The sequence below is a fragment of the Tigriopus californicus genome, chromosome 8 (assembly GCF_007210705.1).
Source record: "Tigriopus californicus strain San Diego chromosome 8, Tcal_SD_v2.1, whole genome shotgun sequence".
Lineage (NCBI taxonomy): Eukaryota > Metazoa > Arthropoda > Copepoda > Harpacticoida > Harpacticidae > Tigriopus > Tigriopus californicus.
The window spans coordinates 14,084,040-14,103,668 of NC_081447.1; the positions used below are offsets into that span (position 1 = coordinate 14,084,040).

Sequence of the window (19,629 nt, forward strand, 5' to 3'; positions counted from 1 at the left end):
GTTGTTCTTTTAACATTTATTTTGCATAAGAAACCATACAGTCGGGATTTGAAGCATCCTGAATGCCCATAAACGCAATGCACATCATTGCAAAACGAGTTTCCAGTCGGGGCGCAAACACACAGAAATTTTTCACCCTTGGAACTTGGCTTGCTAATCAGCAGAAATCAAGTCTCGCATGTAATCGCTCACGGTGGAAATTATGTAGTTCACCGTCACACCTGAAGGGAAATCTTTGCCATAGGGTTGAAGTTTTTCGGCCAAGTTTTCCTCCAAATATAGCCTACCATACGTAGTGAACATGGTTTGAAGCGTGTAGTCGCAAAACCCGACATGTGCCAAGAGCTTTTGAATCGTCCAGGACACCACGGCAATGTAGTCATCACTGATCCCGAACATTTCTTTCATCACTTGCAACTTGCCCGAGATGAACCCGCGAAGTCCGGCCAGACTTTGCCATCGACCTTCGTAGGCCATCTTAGCCCGAATGTCGCCACTTAATTGACCTTCAATGACTTTATCGAGGTGTTTGAACCGCTCCATGGCGTTCACGTTCTTTAATGCATTTTGAATCTTATCGATATTCACAGCCGAGGATGGCGACGACGACGTTGAACCTTGAAAGGCACCAAACGAATCGGCAGTCGAAGAAGACACACTGACCGACGACCGCAACGAGGGAAAACTAGAACTAGTCGTGGACATGGGCAGGGAGTAAGGGTTAGCATACATCATGAGATATTCCACCGTCTCGTCGAGCAACTCGCTCACATTCACAGACATGGGGATGTGCTTGGCCTCGATGCGTCCTAATTCTTTGATCAGAATGAGACGAAGTTCCACTTGAGATTTGGGCCGGATTCGGGTCATGACATCGGCCAGAGTACCTTCTGAGTGATTGGCCATGGTCCACGTCATGATCATGGGCTGAGCCAGTTCAGGGTTTTGATTCTTCTGGATGAGTTTCTCCTTGAAGAAAAGCCACAAAGTCTTGGATCGCTTCAGAGGAGCCGAGGGCGAGGCAAATGACTGCCCGACCTCATTGGATCTGTGGCCGTAATCTATAGAGATTGTGGGAGGTTTTGGAGCTGGAGGCAAAAACCGCTGGGAGTGGGTCGTTTCTCTAGGCCCAGCGGATAAAGTGGGAGGGGGAGGAGGGGGAGGAGGGCGATGATGAGAACGTTGGGAGTTGAACTGGGAATATTGGGTGGATTTGGCCGAAGCATTCGCCGGGTTGTACCAGCAATCTTTGTCGAGATGCCCCTTACGGGAACAAATGAGGCAAACTTTGACAACGGGGGGGTTGGGACACTCCCGGGAGAAGTGGCCTTTCATGTGACATTTGTAGCACTCAAGGGTCGGACAATCCTTGGCTCGATGACCAGACTGTTCACAGTTTAAACACAAAAACGTGGCTTTTTTAGCCTTGGGTTGCTTCCCCGGAGGAAACAAAGGTTCCGGTTGTTTTCGATCACGCGCTGTTTCAATGACTTTGGTTACCTTCACCACACGATTCCCGTCTTGATCCGTTGGATAAGGCAGGGGTTCTCGGAGTCGAGAGATCACTTCGTCTTCACAACTTTCTTCCTCAAAGTCATCGACACCGTCATCAATCTCATCGATGTCACCATCACTAATATTAGAGACCGAGGACGGATGATCATCCTCCACATCACTACCACCTTCACTAATCTGCTCCAAGGACACTTCCGAATCGGGTTTCGGACTCGTAGCTTCCTCACCCTTCTGAAGCTCGTCATCAGAGATGGTCGAAAGGGCATCAGACATGTCAATGGAGACGTCATTCACTAAACTCAGATCCTTGTTTACGCACTCATCATACGGCAGTGGTGAGGCTGGCTTCAAACCTTGCGTCACTGAAGCGCACGATCTGGACCTCGACAAAGGTGATCGAGATCGTTCCCGACTAAATTTGGATCTGGTCTCTTTTTCACTCACTGGTAGTATCTCGGATGATTTCTGATGGGATACATAAGGATCAGGGGAACCAATGCTCGAGAGCCCGTCAGAGATTTCGTCTAAAGTGGGCGAGAACCGTCCCGGAGACACGCGCATGGGGGAAAACTCTCCAGATTGAGAAGACACAGGCTCTAAAGTGTCATTACCTGGGTCAGTGTGGCCCTCATTCAGTTGAGCAACGTTCAAGGGCTCATCAGTTTTAGCCTCAATATTCACTGGATTTGAGGCCTCATTACGATCTTGCTCATCTGTCACTTGTTTTAATAGCTCGGAAGAGTCGGGTTGAGACTTGGCGGAGACCGATGAATTCTTTGTCACAGCTTCCATTTGTTCCGACATTATTTTTCGGTCTAGAAGTAATTTTTCTCTAACTCAATTCCAGTCGCTGCATCGAGGTCGACCTAAAACACCCATAGCTTTTTTGCGACCATCTCAATCTGAACCTAAAAGTAGTACCGGGTTGCACTCAAGTCATTTCCAACGGTTAGACAAGGCTAAACTAAAACATAATTATTTCCGGATTTGGATTTTCTCGTTTCATTGCACTTTATAATTGGCTTGGCCTAACATCTATTGTGCTAAAATCGTCTGGCTGGAACCTTCACTATGCACAATATCTCACCATTATACCAAAGAAGTTATTTTTGTCAATTCATACCGATTTAACAACATACAAATCTTGCTTGAAAACCGCTCGTCAACTGCCACGCTAATGTAAATAAATTCATTGGAGTTAGAGAAAGTTAAGGTTTATTCCTATCTAACTACGTTGGATTAGATACAAACATCAATAAATGTAAAATGCTGCTTTGATCTCCAGGAACTTGCTTAAGCCATGGTTGAGAATATGATACATAAAACTAAGCAGTGCTTGTGCATGAAAGCACTTGGATCTATTTATCAGGCCTGGTCTAGGAGCAAATTCTGACCTTAGAAGACAAACGGTGTCCCCCATTGCCAACTACCCTGGTTTGTCATCTGCCGATGTACATCTATAGGTTGAAGTGACTAGGATGGATCTTTTCGTGGAATACAACTTACGCAACAAAATCCTATGGTTCGATAGGACAAAATCGGGACGGACGTGAAGGCCCGTCAAGGTCAATTTGCAACATTACGTTCTAACATCCAACAATGAACTGACAACCACTGAGTTGACCTGGATGCGGGCCCTACAATGGAGTCCAATTTTCATGAGGAGCCAATCTACCTTTTTCTTGGGAATCTGGGGATTCCCGCACGTCCTCGGACCACTCTATGCCTACCCGAGGTGGTTTAAAGCCGAGAATCCTTCAAATCCAAGCCTGCGGGAGATGGGGATGGTGAGGGTGGAACGATTTTCGGGTCCTCTCCTCCTCACAAACACGATGAAAGGAACAATCAGAAGAAATCGACATCAGGGTGGCCAGGATTCTTTCCAGCTGGCCATGCCAGTGAGAGGGAAATATATGATAAGAATGCTGATTGGAACTCGAAAAGGCTAGAATAAATCAAAAGGCACGAAATCACAGGTTACAAATGATGCAGTTGTGTATATGATATTTTGGCCCAAAAATTTCAACTCATATTGAACCCTAACACTTTGAAGAGCACAAGAACATACATATATTTTTCAAGATTTGAACAAGGTTCTTTCTTACACAAGTAAAGCATTTAGAAAATAAGTAATTTTGCTTGCTCAATGTGTTTATAGTAAACATTCAAATGAAAATCGCTTAGTGGCTTCAGTGAATCAGTTCCATGGAATGGCTAATGGATCAGCAGTAAGAATCATGTTAAACACCGCCAAATTGGGTTCCTTGTGCGATGTTTTTGCATTTCTTCCCTATTGGTATTTTGTCAGTGCCATAATGCTGTAAACATGCTAGACAAGATGTTACAATACTTTACAATACAAATAATAAGACCCTACAAATAATTCTAGATTAATGCTAAAACCAGGTCTGATGAACATTGACAATATTTGCGGCCTTTACATTATGCTAATTTTCAAAAATCAGTATCAAAAATTGCCAGGTGGCCACCCTGATCAAATGGCTAATGGCCATGCTGAAAAATGCTTAATAGGGCATGCAAAGTGAAGGAAATTCAATGAAAAATGTGGTCCACCACCATGATTTTGGGCATTTTGGGGAGGGAGAACTAAGACCATCCGCCCATTGAATTTTCAATAATCAAATGATTTTGAGTGAGGTGCGTTACACTCCCAACAAAATGAACATGTTTGGTGTAATTTAGTGAACGGATTATCAAATTGGCTCAATACTACAATGCTAGTTGCCTAGACAAGCAAGTAAATTGAAATAAGCGTCAAAATGCAGAGCAGGCACAATGCGGTTTGGTTGGACATCTTGTCTATAACTTTACTCTATGAAATAACGTCAGTTGTTCATGAGCGCGTCCACATGACAAGCCCTATATAGAAAGATCCAGTGCTGCCAGGTGGTGACAGGCTAAAAACGCCAGATGACCCCCCAAAAACGCCAATTTAAGACATTCACCGCCAAATATATTTAAAAAAACGCCAGATACTCTCTCTCTTAATATTCTAGGGCACCTCAATGTATATTCATATGCTTTTCTGTATGAATTGAATTTACTGGCCTTCCAATAACAATTTGTGTCAAACACAGAACTTTCTTTCACCACTGGCTATCATAACCAGATATTTTAAGATTGTGGAGCGTAAATTAGCAGAGTTGCAGATATGTTACCCTGCTCTGTGGATTTCACAATGCAACCAATTTGAAACATTGCATATCATAAAGCAAAATAAAGCAAAAAAGTTCGTAGTTTTTAGTGAATGAAGAGTGTATTATCCTGGTGCTGAGCATCTTGATCAAACATCTTAGAATCTATGACAGAAAAAGTTTTTTAACTCCAAAAGCTTTCATAGTGGCCCTGCATGTTTGTCTACGGTTTGGTGTTTCAAAAGAGGGGGAACAGGATGGGGTGATTTTGGTAATGCTGAAATAATTGAAAAATTGTGTTTATTTGGCCATACCTTGATTTCGGTAAAAAATATGTTTCACCGTTTTGTCCAAAATTGTGCCACATCTGATGCATTTATTCTGAAAACAGCCGTGAGCACAGTGATTGCCTCTGAAGTTGAAAACACCACTTGAAAACCTAGAAAACCTCTATTGAAAAAGTTTACTCTATCTGCACTAAACATACAGCCATGTTATTTCTAGAGAAATGAATTGATGATAATACAAGTGATGTATGATTCACAATTCAAACGCATCAATTTGTGCCCAAAAGGGTGCAGTGCATTAATCAATTGCTCTGAAGTATGAAACTGAAAGACCAGTGAGATATAATTGCCAATGCACAACTTGCATTCTTGCAAAGCATCCTCAAAGCTGAGGAAAAATATGCCAATTTCCTTGATATTTTGGTCAAAAAATGTCTAGTCAGTCAAAACGCCAGCAACCCTCCTCAATCAGCCTATCCGTCAATGTTGAAAATTTCCCCGCCGCACAAAGTTCAAAAACGCCAGAAAACGGCCAGATTCATCTTCCCCGCCAAAAGAAAAATCTCCTCGCCAGACAGAATCTAAAAACGCCAGAAGTTGCAAAATCTGGCGGGCTAAACCGTCATCTGGCAGCAGTAGAAAGATCAGCAAAGGTCAACTGATGCTCCTTCTCTCTACTGATGTGCTCGGACCGCCGCTTTGGTTCAAAGTTCGATGGTTTGACTCGATTTTAAGAGTGGTTTGAGGAGTTTGCTGAATTTCGAGTCAGGTTCATCTGCACTAAGGCCTACTCAGTGATGCTAAATGGTCGAAATTTTCGTTTCTGTTAACTGAAGCGTCACTCGTAGATGGCTCAAATATTTAAGCTAGTAAATTTATACCAACACTTATAAGGTTGTTTATTACTGGATCAAATAGAACTGCTTTTTATCCAGAACTTGATATATATTTTTTGGCCCATTTCAAAAACATAAAAGTTTGTGCCTGATGATGGAGGGGGACTACCGTGTAAATGTTCTTAAAAGCTATTGCATCCTTTTATGGCAGACTTGTGTGGTTTTTGATGTCTGAATCCCAAGTTTTTGGTTCATGTGAGCGGCAGAAAGGTCTCTGATAGCATTCAATGTTACCCAGAACTTGGTATTTGCTAAACGTCACATTTTCTTTGTTATTGTTTCTGGCCAGAAAGTTAACCGGAAAATGGACTGAAAAGGAGCAACCCAAGTGTGACGTGAAATTGTTATTGTGCCTAATTTCAAATTGCAAATTTTGCATAGAATTCTGCTTAATTGTTGTGCTACATCTTGACTGGACCTTTGAATAGTAGTGTAGAGTAATGCTGCGCTGGGAAAGAGATTCAGGTAAAGTGTCCTGAAATTCAGATGCATTGTTGCAATCTTGTTTTAAAAATTGAACCCTTGGTTGCGCCACCTCAGTACCTTGAGGGAGTCCGTCAAAACAAATCAATCAAGAATCTCGAGATTTATTTTCATGTTTCAAAGTGTGCTTTTAAGTTAGAAATAATCAGATTGCCCATTGCGTCAGGCATTTAAACACTCTAGATTTTCATCTCTTTGTTCAGTTCCCATTTCCGATTTGCTTGGCTTTGTTTGCTCGGATCCCTTTGAAATTTGGCTCTCCTTGTTTGATCCCATCAGTACTTAGTAGTGCTGATGTGATCAATCTGCCGCAGCGCGCTTCAAACTTTCAAACCAGTACTGCCAAGTTTGGTCCAAGCAAATTTGTTTAGGTCAGAGAAAATGTCATAGAAAATCATAACTAGAATGCCTTAGTTCAACAGGAGCTGTACCGCATGAGCATGTTTTCAGGTCAGCTGACGCTGGTGGAAATGGGACAAAGATATTTCGTTAAATCTCGCTTCAGGCAAGTTGAATTATTATCATGAAACGTTTGTTATTCCTCTTTAATCTTAATTTCTTTTGAATCTTACAAATATACAGGTAGAAAGAGTGGTAGAATAATAAAAAAATGCTTTTTACGGCATAATACACGTAACATGTCAAAAAAAGATTTGGACATTAGTAGAGCAAATCATGTACTCTATTGATTGCCCTTGTTTAGCAACGCATCTCGAAAATCTCGAAAGTGTAACAAAATGTATCCGAAATTGCAACGCAATGATGAGGCATTCGGAATTTCGTTTCAATCTCCCAACAATGTGCTTGAATGTGGGCGACATGATTGCGCCTATACGTAAACAAGGTAATTCCGACACCTCTGGAGGTCATCCTGAACCCAGGCTTGTTCCTTGCGTTTCAGTTAAGTGTTTCCACCACATGGATGAAAACTTTCACTTGAGCCCCATTTTAACCTCTTCAAAATTTCGTTCTTAAAAATGTGGTCGGACAACTTACTCAAACCCGTTTTATGAAGCGTGCTGGACTAGAGCAATTGCTTGACAAGGAGTCTTATTAGGGGTTTCTACTCTGAATTTGGACGAGCTGTCAACGATTCAAATTTGCACCATAGTTGTCCTAAGTAGCTTGACTACGAATGAAACATTTTTTTCCACCAGCGACAGCTGAGACGAAAACATGCGATCGCAGCGCCCTTGATCGATCTATATATGAAGTTATCTATGGAAAATGTACGTGCCCTTGGCCTAAAAAAATCTTGCTTGGATCAAACTTGGCAGCACTGGTTTGAATGTTTGAGGCGCAGGCAGATTGGCAAGCATCGACAGGGCAAGTAGTCCAGTGATTAACTTCCTTAGTAGGATCTTGCTTGCCCCAATTTGGGTTTGTAAACAAACACTTGAGGGGAAAATGGTGTGGCCAAACTTACGCAATAAATTGTATACCCGGGCAAATTAGATCAGCCTTTGTAGTCTCAATTCAGCAACAGGAAAACAATGTTAGTGCGTGGCAAATGTAAAACCGAAAAATTTTGTCAAGAAAATGGAGTTTTATGAATGTCTGGAAATTAAGTAATCGTAAGTCAGTTCTTCCCAAATTAACCAATCACCTCACAATTATTTACCCAATACATCATGAAAACACGCCAAGATGTTTATTTATCCGTCAAAACTGAGTTCCAACATTTGAAAAAGAGAATCTTAAAAAGTTGCATAGATAAGAGAGCTATTTCATATGGATGGAATACATAAGCAGGTGGTTGACGTTATGTATATAATTTATTTGATGCTTACATGTGATTCGTGTCGATAAGATTTGAAAATAAATCAAGAATTATCATTTCCCATTTTTCTTTTTTAATGACCAAAATTTTGGAAAATTATGAACAAAAAGTTGATATTTTTGGTCGAATTTGCATGATCATTTTCAGAAAAATGTCAAATATTGCTCTTAAAATTATCATCTTCTAAGGGTGACTAGCTTGCATTTTGCTAATGCCAAATTTTGGATGAGTTACGTTAGGTGAAATCTTTGTTTAAATCATTCATTTTTGTTTGACAATTGATTATAAACTCAAAAAAGCAACAATGTCATGGAAAATCCATTGTTGGGTCAATTTGGTGTCTTTAATACACCAGTCATCATCAAGTTTACACAGGATAAAACATCTGAGGGCATGGGCTTGATACCGGACGCTTGGACGGAAATCGACGTGGTCACCATGGAATGGGATTTTCTTTGCCTGGTGGTAGCACCAGCACCCGCAGCCAGGAAAACTCAGGTAGGGCAGAGGGACTCAGGCGACTCAGGTGTTTTCTCCCGTGGCAATGATGATTCCTGCCCGGCCCATCGGCCCGATGAACGGACCTAGTCAGTGATGTTATCATTGGAAAGCCACAAGAAAGCCTAATAACCGAGTGAGAACGGTTGGCTAGGAGTTAGTGTTTGGCCATAGCAGCTGATTGGGTAACTACCGTAACTACCCCTGGCCCAGCCCGTGGCAAGCAGCGCCTCTACCATCAGAAACCACAGCCCAAGCCCGTGTGTTGTCAGCTGTCACCCCTCGGCTGGTCAAACTGTTAGGCCTGACTGGCCGTCATGCCGTACAGGCAGCACAGGCTGACTGACGGCTGTATGTATGGTGTTAGTCTCTGATTCTCATCTCACGAATCTCATTCAGTGGGTGGGTTGAGAAAATCGTTGGAACGCTAGCCTTGCCCTAGTCCCACCTAGGTAGTGCTCCGGTCCTGGCCTGAGGGGTTCTAGATTGGGGTCCCGAGACCGGTTAGCCCCGTTTGTGGCCTCTTCGTTGTGGCGTCCTTTGGGCAAAGGAGTTAGGAGGATGTGGCCCGTCCTGGCCCCTCGTCGTGGGTTGTGAGCGGGCTCTCTGACTCACGCTGGTCCGAGTCATGGGGCGTCCGCAGGCGGCGTGGTGCACAGCCTGGGTGCTCAGCCTGGGCCTGAGCGTGTGGGCCGCGTCGGATTCGGCGGGTGTGGTGTTGCAATCGCCGCAATGCGAGCTCATCACCATGGACCAATGCCAACACGCCCTCTGGACCAATACCACCTTCCCCAACCTGATGGGTCACCTGGACCAGGAGACGGCGGGTCAGCAATTGCGGCAGTACGCGCCGCTCATCAGCATCAAATGCTCGCCGGACGTGTTGACCTTCTTGTGCTCGATGTACGCCCCCGTGTGCACCATCATGCAGGTCCCGCCCTGTCGCGAGTTGTGTCTGTCGGTGAAGGCCGGCTGCGAGAAGATCATGAACCAATTCAACTACGACTGGCCCGACGCCTTTGCCTGCCACCATTTCCCGCCGGACGGCACTGAGGGACAGCCTTGTATGAACAAGCCGCTTTTGAACCAGGCCCAACAGCCGCTCTACGAGAGCTCATGGGCTCAACTGCCCAACTACGGTCACTCGCCGCAGATAACGGCTCGACCGGCCGTGGGACCCGGTCGTGGCGGGGCGCTCGCCAACTTCACCTGTCCCGTCCAGCTTCAGATGCCGCGAGAGTTCGAGTACCGCCTTCACATCGGGTCCGATCAGGTCATCGCGGATTGCGGAGCCCCGTGCTACCATAACGTGACCTTTTTCAATCGCGATCAGATCCAATTCGCGCAATCTTGGATCGGCTCGTGGAGTGTGGTGTGTCTCATTTCGTGCCTGGTCACGCTGCTCACCTACATCATCGATCGGGGGCGTTTCCCCTACCCGGAGCGGCCCATAATCTACCTGGCCTTGTGCTACGGATGCATGGCTGTCATCTATTTGATCGGATTTGGACACGGCGATAGCATCGCGTGTAATCCGGCCGTGCCCAATCGCACCATGAACTTCTTGGCCGAGAAGACCATCAAACAAGTGAGACGGGCATTGTCTGGTTAGGGTTGAAGACCGTTAAGTATTTTGTTTGATTTGTAGGGCACCTTGCACGATTGGCGTTGTACGTTGAGCGCCATGGGCCTATACTTTTTCTTCATTGCCGGATCCTTGTGGTGGGTGATCTTGACCATCACGTGGTTCTTGTCCGCCGCCTTGAAGTGGGGCCAAGAGGCCATCGATGTGAAAAGTCAGTTCTTTCACACCGTGGCGTGGACTATCCCCTCCATTCTCACCAGTGCCATGTTGATCACCAAAAACGTTGAAGGTAATGGAGACGAATGGCAATATTTGTGAGCGCCAATGCTTGGCCCAAATCATTGTGAAGTAAGACGAAGAAGCAATCTATCATAGAAATATCGTTCCTCGCTTTGATGGCTAGTTTGGCGGATTGAAACGTTCCGTTCAGTTCAGTTTTCCAGTGCGTTTTACAGCCTCCGCCTCTTCATATTCCATGGGAAATTCCCTCTATCAATCACCTCTTTTGGCCTTTGAAGTAATCGGGTACTTTGCTCCCCCCCCATTTATTTGTGTTCTCCCCCTTCCCTCCTCTATAAGAGTGTTGAAGACAGTGTCTGATCTCGTCTCTTGAGAAAGAACAATTAAGTCCTTTGTGGGCATTGACCAAGGCCCTCACGGATCCGAAGGTGCTCTGGAAAACGATTACCGCGACTCCTTTCTATTCATGGGCTGGAGCCAAAATCTCTTTGACCAAGAAATGAGCTGGGAGAGCATCTAAATATATTTGTTTTCCTTTTCTACTCATGGTTCGGGAACGACATAGCCCCCTTACGCTGCACGAAATATTTTTTACGCTCTGCACTCCAGAGGGCGCTTTGTCATTCAGCCTCTACCAAATATAAGGCCGATTGGGCCAATTCCTTGTTATTGAATTATAATGCGTTTGTGTTGCTTTTGACTAATTCTATCAAAATATTATTTTCAATTAGTGCCTCGGATTACATAATGTCCGGAAAAGAAATTGCGTTCAAGGCAAGGCAAGAGCAGTTTATGTAGCAATCTACCGTGCCTCTTCCCGTTTTCTTTGGGCCGTGTGACGTTGCAAATAAGGGCCCTTATTCCTTTGACCACAAAATGAATGAACAACGGTATATCTACCATGATAACCTGTGTTCTCTTCTGATCCAGGTGATGTGTTGTCCGGAGTGTGCTTTGTTGGGCTATGGTCGCCCAGTAGTCTCCTGTACTTTCTCCTGGTGCCGTTGATGAGTTGCCTCATCTTGGGCTCGCTGTTCTTGGTGTTCGGCTACTTTTCACTCATTCGCATCCGAACTATCATGAAGCAAGATGGCACCAAAACGGACAAGTTGGAGAGACTAATGATTAGAATCGGTGAGCATCATTTGTCCCAGGCATCATTAAGACTATTGCATTACAACAGCTCATCAAATGTAACACTGGAAAGGGAGAGAGCTGTTTTCTATTCACCATTCATTTATTCGTTCAATTGTCCATCCATTCATCGCTCATTGGCCGTTTTTTTTTTCTATTTCCCGTTCTATTTTCAGGTATTTTCTCCATCTTGTACACGTTGCCCGCATTGACCATCATCATTTGCTACTTATACGAGCACAAACATATGTCGGATTGGACTCAAAAATGGCAAGAGACCATTTGTCGCGATCCATTCTTCCAAGACAAGTGGCAAACTCCGTGCAGGTTTCCCGACAACCGTGTGCCCAACACTCCGGATCCCAAGTTCAACGTCTTTCTCATCAAGTATTTTAGCATTGCCATGATCGGCATCATTTCGGGCTTCTGGGTGTGGTGTGGCAAGACCTTGACCACTTGGAAGTCATTCTTCCAGCGATTGAGTGGCCATCAAAATAAGAATGGCAACAGCGCTTACGTTTGATCTCGCTACTTCAAAAGACTGCAGTCTAACACCTTTTCGGCTATTAAGCCGCTGGCCTCGCTTCTGAGCGCATTAACGAAGAGAAGAGAGGTAGAGAGAAAGAGGCGGCTGACTACCCGTGTTTACATTTTCCCCATAAAGCTTTCTAAGCAGAGCTTTGGAAAAGAGGAAAAAAGAACCAAAAGAAACGTATTCAGAGTAGATTAAATATGAAGGCGAGTGCCAAATCCAGCCTCCATGGAGAATGCAAGAGCAGAAAAGCAAAGTAGCCAAACTTCTCTCAATTTCGCATCCGATGATGAACAATTTTATGACGTGCATTGCCTTTTTCTCTCGAAACTCCTTCCCAGGAAGATATATTTCTCATGTTACCAATGTTTATATGTGTGTGTGTGTACGTACTCGTCATTCATGTCAATCTGTCATATCGCTCCATTAAGAATATTGGTCTCAATACATTATTAACGTGAAGACTCGTTGGATTGGCCCTTTAAGGTTGTCAAGATCAATTTGGTGACCACATAGTCTGGATCGGCCAAATGCTCGACCAAGTTAAAATGGTCTCTCTCGGGAATCCTCATCCAATGCGGAGAAAGCTCCTTCAATGCCTGCCAGGAAATGAGGTTAGAATTTCGATGAAACACGAGGTGAAAAAAGAATCGTGACCCTCACCTCGGCGTACTTCCTTCCCTGGTCAATTAATCCGGGTGCATCGTTTTGCCCGTAAATGAGAAAAGTTTGCATCTTGGCCGAATTCTGACGAGCCCTCTTCAGATTGTGGTCTTGGAGTGGGGAAAACTTCCTCACCTCAGATTCGGTCAGTCTTAAAGGATCATTTATGGACGTCTTGGGAATGTCGGTCAGATCCAGGCAAGCTCCTAAAAGGAACATGCCACGGAACAAGGACCGCTCTTCTTCGGTGAGAGAATCAAACCAAGGTGACGACATGAGCGTGGCACACAAATGTCCGCCAGCGGAATGGCCAGACAAGACAATCGACCTTCCAATAAAGAGAGCAGAATGAAAATCGTTTCAGAAATCACTAGTGCACTGCAAGGTTTGTCATAGATTTGGAATCCTCGGGAACGAAGACTTTTTGAGGAATATTATGAATGATTACTAAGTGACAGTCTCTTTACGTTGTTTGTGGGAATAAGCCAATTTCAAAAATATTTAACGCATTAGAATTCTTCAACATAGTAAATAGCGCGTTGAATTAGGTATGCCATCGCGTTTAAACGTTTTTAAGTACTATACTTACAATCTTTTAAGTACTTCTTGGCATGATTTGAACACGATATTTACTGCTTCAAAGTAAGCATCAACATTCAAAACACACCAGACCAAATTTCGTTATTTGGTCTAATAGCTCTTGTTAAGCGAACATTTATCCAACCGTAGATTTCTTTTTCTCCGTTTGACTTTATCTCTTTCCATGCCACTATTTGACAACCTTTTTCTCCAACATGTTTTTTTTTTATTGCGGAGCAAGAAGTCTTTTTCGCGCAGAATGGTGCAAGAACTCCTGGACCATGGACAGATATGCTGCGGGTTATAAACTAGAACCAATCTATTTCCAATTCCAGGTGACAGATTACTTGGAAAATGGGAACCGAAAAATTGAAGGATTTTTGCTCAATCAAACGTCCAAGTCAAAATTCACATAAGCCCTATCAAAGTTCATCTTAAACCATCGACAAATAAATATAGACAAAAGGAATGAGGTCTGCTTCGTAATAAATTTCAAGAATAGGGCCATCTCTTTCGTTTCGTTTGGTGCCATGTAGTGAGCCTTGACATGGCTTCGACTAATGGCTTTGACCTTTGATTGAGTCGAAAATTAAAGTGACGCTTCTCTACCTCGCAAAAATTTGATTGGGTCATATAGAGATAAATGAAACAAAAGATACTAAAAATGGCAATTTACGATGTCCTTAGCCTGTCCCTCCATAATTCAGGGGTTCTTCAATATACTGCTAGGAAAACCCGATTTACCTGCATTTTCGTTTCTGAGCAAATTGGACCAACCATTGACCTAACGAAATGATCTCCTCCCCTATGTCACTCATTGTCACTGAAATTTCAGAGAAACCGATATATTTGTGATGTTACTTAACTATTGCAGGGCTTTAAAGGCCCATGAATGGTTACCCTTGGGCGCCCGACCGTAGTTGGGGATCACTGATACGATCCCGTTTTGATACATGGGCATCACCGGATATGATGAAATGGCTCCACACAATTCCTGCCAATATCCACCTGAAAGGTACACGAAGATCGGAGAGTCGTTGGGGAGATCCGTTCCAAAAATGTCAAGGGTCGCCGAGGGAGACGTCTCCTGGTATTGGACCCGCATTTCCGATGGAATGGTCGCAGCCACTCGATCACTTTCTTCGGTTGTTACACGCACGTGTTCACTCACCACGTCTACCGGATCCATGCGTTTGCACCATAAACTCGGCATTAAACGAGATTCCACAGTGGCTGTGGAAGTACATTCATATTATAAGGATCAATTCCTTGCGCATTGCGTAAGAAATCTCTAGAATCGTAGTTAGCATTACTTAAAACGGAAGAGTCATATTAGATGACTAAATTCGCTGCCATTGAAATGTTACGAACGAAAAAAAAAAGCATTTACTTATCGTATTGCTGTAATCATTAAATATTCGCAAGATTTGGAAAACTTGAACCGAAAACGATAGACCTAACGTAAGCCAAGTGTCAGGATTCAATTGAGAAGGATCCGTTATAAAGGGAGAGTTGAGTAGTCGGAGAAGCCATTAGCAAAAACGGCCAGGGGTTATGGCTAAGAAGCTTGGATATAAGTTCTCCAGGTTTAGCAGCAACAGGTCATTGCTCTATAAAAGAGTTTGTTGAGGTTGGCGAGGCCAGCCAAGTGGAGCGATGAGATAATCTAGTATTCACAGATCAAGATGCTTTGGAGGCCATCAGGGACTTGAGGCTGGTTTTATACGATGAAATGATGTTCAAGCTTACCTGTCATAGTCACAATCAACACCTCAAACTACTGACTAAGTCTTGAAGTTTTCACCAACTGGACCAGTCACCAAAGGCGTCTCTTGATGGCAAAAACACGTTTTGACCAAGAGATTGTAGAGCTGTGCATTGAGAGAGTTGACATTGCTTTTTTGGACATTTGTGTCCAAACGTGTCCAATACGAAGCTTTATTTCATAACACACATGTTCTCGTACGTACAAGAGGACGATGTAGCATCATCATAATTGAAATAAATCCTTATAAGGTACATCAAATACGCCAGCAACTAGATGGCCAAGGGGTAGTTTCAATGATAGTCGACAGATAGGAAAACTCTTATAGCGTAAGGTTAGCCACGGACAACTGGAGAAATGGACTGGCATCGGAGGTGAACATTTTATGATCTCCTGAACTCCTTCACTTTATTCATATTGAGTCCATCAAACAATCTAAAAATCTGGCCAAATAAACAAATTTGGCCAAATTTGGGCTCAAAATCTAGATTAGGAAAACATGTAATTCCCACTAATTGTCCAATGCCGGAACATTGGTATGACTAACAATAAGAATTGGTTTTTGTTATAATGTATTATGAATATGGAAGACCACGACTAAAATTTGTCCCTGCCTTTAGCAACATCGAAGGCATTTGTGGCTTTTTGCAGTGCTTAATGGGATACATTACCTTAGTTAAATTCGGTCGAACTCAAAGACCTCATTCAGAGCAAAGTCGTCAAATACTTGGTTTGAAGAAAATCCTTCTTTGGCTAAGAGAAGGTTACGCTAAATTTCTCAACTTTCCGCGTATGCAGGCCACAGACTTCTAGAGATGTGGACTACGAGCCAAAGCCAAAATTTTGTATCTCCAAAACCGTTGATCTTATTTCAAATAAGCACTTCATACTACCACAAAACCTTGTTGAAAAGATTAACTTGCCAAATTTGAGCCCAGAACTATGCTTAGGGAACTCAGGAGACATGGTCAAAGTTAAACACTACATACAATTCGAATTTTCGGCCTGCTCTTAGTCAGCTGCATAACCTTTCGGCAATATAACTTTGAAACGATCCACTTTACAGGTAAATGATGTAAAAATGACCTACCTTTAATTGAGAAGATCTACGTTTCTTAATTCATTACTTTTGTTCGAAAAGAGTAGGCTGAATTGGCGGAGAGCTCGTTCACAGTCCATATTTCTAGAAGTTCGTGGCAGGACTTACGGTCAAGCAAAGTTACTGGCAGGAAACTTTAAAATTTTGAGAATTTCAAATGTCCAGAGACGGCCGAAAAATATAAGAAATCTGGGACTCTTTTCTTTTTCTAAAACAAGATCAGTTTTAAATGAAGCATATTTCACGGTTTTATGCATATTTTTTTTGGCGTTAGGTGGAGGCATAAAATCATCATGGATTGCCAAAAAATAGAAAAAATGTACCTGACTCAGCCAAGTGATTTTCTCGTTTAAAATTTGCAAGCTGGTTTCTGGTTCTTTTTTGGCAAAAGAACTCAAAGACACAGGATGAGTCCTTCTTCCACGCAAGCGATCAAAGGGATGACAAGTAAATCAGAATCAACACTTCTTTTGAAAACGACACAAAACAAGAATGAGACATTTATTTTCATTATGTTTAATGTTTCAAAAATATCATTATGTATTCATTTCAATACATAGCTAAGAACCATAATAATAAGGATTGACTACGTTTTTGGAAAATGATACTTTTGATATGCTTTAGGTGATCACACGACATTGAGGTACCTCCAAAAATTTATGTGTTCAAGCTTGCACCCCAGAACTGGCCAACTGCAAGGGCGATACGTCACGATAAAAGCGAAGTGTTTTTTCCTTCACTTCTTGCTCTGAAACTTTTTTCCTTCTATCTTGTGATTGACTTACATGATTGATTCCGTTTTTAGGATCGAGAAAGTCTTGAATGCAACAGGCTCCTAACATTCCAGTAGGACGTCAAACTGAGCGGAAAGTGAGTCAAATATTCCGTACTGCGAATAATGAAATATGTACACATGCGAGGACTTAAAGAGGGTCAGAGAAAAAAGTTTGCACCTGAATTCAGAGGTGGCAATTGATTGGGCCAAGGTCCCAAGTTTGGCTCACCTGCTCACCACTGTTGCTAGTTGTTAATTCTTTTTTTGGGTTTAAGGAGGGTGAGGGAATGGATGACTCCCACGTTCGATCAGTGAGACCAATATTCACAACAGCCATTGCTATTTAAAGGGTACATAAGTGGATATACAGGTATACATGTACGAGTACATCCATGAACTACTCTATAACTCTTACACAGTAGTTCATGGTACATCTTACTCAGGGCATTAGCTTTCCAATGTTTTGTTTCTTCGTCCCAGTATACGGGTTCCTGTCCAGTATCACGTCATTTTTCTCGCTTTCAAGTATTTGATAACAAAAATCATCTAATTTTCCTATCTAATCATAAAAGTGGTCTAAAATTGGGTCAAAAGTATTGCAAATGTTTCTCATTGCGCTAGGTGCAGTTAGTAGGTATTGATGTTCCTGTAAAATTGAGCAAAGCATTGACCATAAGATCTTAGTCCTTCAAGAACAAAGGTAACATTGACGCTATGGACCTATTTCAGTAAATAGATGGAAGGCATCGAGCTCTTCGCAGGTCTTTTGCATCGGGAACAAAATTGAGTGATTATTAGTCTAGATTTAGAGCCAAGCGTCTCGATATGATGTGGGCCGGGTCCATTGGGAACGTGATATATGGATAAAGTCAAAAGCTTTTACAAAGTGTCCAAGTGCGGGCGAAAAAGGTTCTAAAGGCAAAATGTTTCGGCGCTCAACCCAGCATTCAAGGTTATTTATCCTCGACTGGTTTGCTCGTTAATTTCGAATTTCAATTATATAATAATTTCGATTATCTCAACAAATGTGAGCAGCAAACCTGGATTGTCAGTTGAAGACTCCATTCCTATAGACATACCCCTGCAAGACGACGAAATTGTTATTGAAAGCTTCGTTCCTTTTGAAGATTTGCATACATTATTCTCAAAATTTGTTAACAGATTGTATGAGTCAACTAATGGCTAAATCGAGATTCGGCTGAATGATCATCCGAAAATTTAAAACCAGGCAGTCAATTGTCCCTCGTCTCCATTGAGCCTCTAATATTTGAAAGAATTCGTCTTTTAGGTAGGATTGACAAGATGGCAAAAGCTTGTGTGAATTTTGGAAGGCGTTGAGCTCGTTCTTCGTGAATTTCATGCAGTGCTGCCAGGTCTCAGGACTCCAAACATGCCAGATTACCTCTCAAAGCCAGGAAAAATGCCAGATTAGAAAAACATGCCAAATCTGCGTTTGTTAGATTCCAGAGGGGTCCCAAATTTGCCATGCAATGGCATGCAAATATGGCACCTGGCAGCGCTGATTTCAAGAGCTCTTACAAGTGGGAGCCATAGTCAATTGAGTCCCTATAAGCTTCCCTCTTAACTTTTTGTTCCTTGTTTGGGCCTTTTATTTACTTCTTTGCAGCATGATTAGTTGAAGGATTAAATCCTCACACAGAACCTTTTTGCATTTTTTTTGGTTCGGGTTATCACAAGATTCATTTTCACACCACTGTTGTCATTTAAAGTTTATTGTATTAGTCCCTATTTTTGATTTGGGGAAAGTCTCCAAAAGTACAGTTGCAGTTGCATATGCCCTAATGGGTTTGGTCTGACCCAAAACTATTTTGTGAACAAAAGCACCCTCAGCAGCAAAAATAGCAGGCTCTAGGAGAGAGCCAATTGTTTACCATAACGTCTATATCAATGGGGTACGACCGGTACGACCGCAGCCTCAGTTTTTTTTTGTTTTTTTGTACCCCTTTGCACCCAAGCGCCCTCTTTGGAATATGTAGGGATGTGTCAAACGTAAAAATGACACCGCTTTTTTTCACCAACAATTGAACTTCTGTCTCAAAGCGAGCTTAAAGATTTATCTTTTTACTGTTTCTAGCACTATCCTTTGCTTTTTTGTGGAGCAGCTCCGCTTATTTCGGCGCTATTGTTATTGACTCATGACATAGCCAAAACCTCGGCATACCCCCACGTAAGTGAAAATTCCGTGCCAAACTTCATGAAAGTGTTTGTGTTACACGATTTTTTTACAATTGAGTGAAATACCCCAACAAGACAATCATTCCAGGATCTTTTTGATGTAGTTGTCTGTCCTTGAACACTATCTTTGTTGCAACTTTTGGCACAGACCTTTCAAACTGACAGGCATGCCAAGGCTATGCATAGAAGATATCTTACATGTCTATGCCAGAGCTTCTTCTGACGAGAATGTCAGAATTCCTTGATTTGGCTTCATGACCAGGTTTTCCAAGGCTTAGAAAATTGAACTTCGAAGGCCACTCAAGTCCAAACTCGAAATCTGAACTAACAAAATAACGTTACCTACATTCTTTCAACGTTGCCTTCTTGTGAATCGCTTTTTAAGGACCATTTTTGTCCTCTCAGCCTTGCCTTAGTTAACTACACGGGCTACTTAATTTCGTTTTG

At 42.7% G+C, this 19,629-nt stretch overlaps 3 protein-coding genes across 7 annotated transcripts; 1 reads left to right on the forward strand and 2 right to left on the reverse strand.

Annotated features, from left to right (window-relative positions):
• Nucleotide 1: 1 nt before the first annotated feature.
• On the reverse strand, nucleotides 2-3,380 carry LOC131884844 (uncharacterized). Of its 4 annotated transcripts, none has more exons than XM_059232735.1 (3): nucleotides 3,246-3,380; nucleotides 3,022-3,152; nucleotides 2-2,330 (listed from the first exon to the last, which is right to left on the reverse strand). In XM_059232735.1, exon 3 carries the CDS (start codon nucleotides 2,317-2,319, stop codon nucleotides 154-156), a length of 2,166 nt encoding a protein of 721 aa, XP_059088718.1. In that variant the 5' UTR covers nucleotides 2,320-2,330; nucleotides 3,022-3,152; nucleotides 3,246-3,380; the 3' UTR covers nucleotides 2-153. The 4 variants fall into 4 exon arrangements, with proteins under 4 accessions (XP_059088718.1, XP_059088716.1, XP_059088717.1 ...); XM_059232733.1 differs by having other exon boundaries at nucleotides 2-2,423; XM_059232734.1 differs by lacking the exon at nucleotides 3,022-3,152 and having other exon boundaries at nucleotides 3,191-3,362.
• A 5,271-nt stretch (nucleotides 3,381-8,651) lies between these two features.
• Nucleotides 8,652-12,567, forward strand: LOC131885003 (frizzled-7-A-like). The gene is made up of 4 exons (XM_059232922.1): nucleotides 8,652-10,202; nucleotides 10,263-10,488; nucleotides 11,370-11,573; nucleotides 11,750-12,567. Exons 1-4 carry the CDS (start codon nucleotides 9,243-9,245, stop codon nucleotides 12,094-12,096), a joined length of 1,737 nt encoding a protein of 578 aa, XP_059088905.1. The 5' UTR covers nucleotides 8,652-9,242; the 3' UTR covers nucleotides 12,097-12,567.
• On the reverse strand, nucleotides 12,511-15,222 carry LOC131885004 (kynurenine formamidase-like). Of its 2 annotated transcripts, none has more exons than XM_059232923.1 (5): nucleotides 15,097-15,222; nucleotides 14,248-14,580; nucleotides 14,092-14,170; nucleotides 12,769-13,096; nucleotides 12,511-12,704 (listed from the first exon to the last, which is right to left on the reverse strand). In XM_059232923.1, the coding sequence occupies exons 1-5, from the start codon at nucleotides 15,101-15,103 to the stop codon at nucleotides 12,558-12,560; spliced, it is 894 nt and encodes a 297-aa protein (XP_059088906.1). In that variant the 5' UTR covers nucleotides 15,104-15,222; the 3' UTR covers nucleotides 12,511-12,557. The 2 variants fall into 2 exon arrangements, with proteins under 2 accessions (XP_059088906.1, XP_059088907.1); XM_059232924.1 differs by lacking the exon at nucleotides 15,097-15,222 and adding an exon at nucleotides 14,738-14,757.
• Nucleotides 15,223-19,629: the final 4,407 nt, after the last annotated feature.

What these genes read in the sequence shown, in the direction of transcription:
- LOC131885003 (XM_059232922.1), top strand. Translation starts at nt 9,243, where the DNA reads ATGGGGCGTCCGCAGGCGGCGTGGTGCACAGCCTGGGTGCTCAGCCTG. An exon ending in GATCACCAAAAACGTTGAAG is followed by an intron (nt 10,489 to 11,369) that starts GTAATGGAGACG and finishes CTTCTGATCCAG; the next exon opens with GTGATGTGTTGTCCGGAGTG. An exon ending in GAGACTAATGATTAGAATCG is followed by an intron (nt 11,574 to 11,749) that starts GTGAGCATCATT and finishes TTCTATTTTCAG; the next exon opens with GTATTTTCTCCATCTTGTAC.
- LOC131885004 (XM_059232923.1), bottom strand. An exon ending in GCTCAGAAACGAAAATGCAG is followed by an intron (nt 13,097 to 14,091) that starts GTAAATCGGGTT and finishes CTTTATTGGAAG; the next exon opens with GTCGATTGTCTTGTCTGGCC. An exon ending in AGGGAAGGAAGTACGCCGAG is followed by an intron (nt 12,705 to 12,768) that starts GTGAGGGTCACG and finishes ATTTCCTGGCAG; the next exon opens with GCATTGAAGGAGCTTTCTCC.
- LOC131884844 (XM_059232735.1), bottom strand. Translation starts at nt 2,319, where the DNA reads ATGTCGGAACAAATGGAAGCTGTGACAAAGAATTCATCGGTCTCCGCC.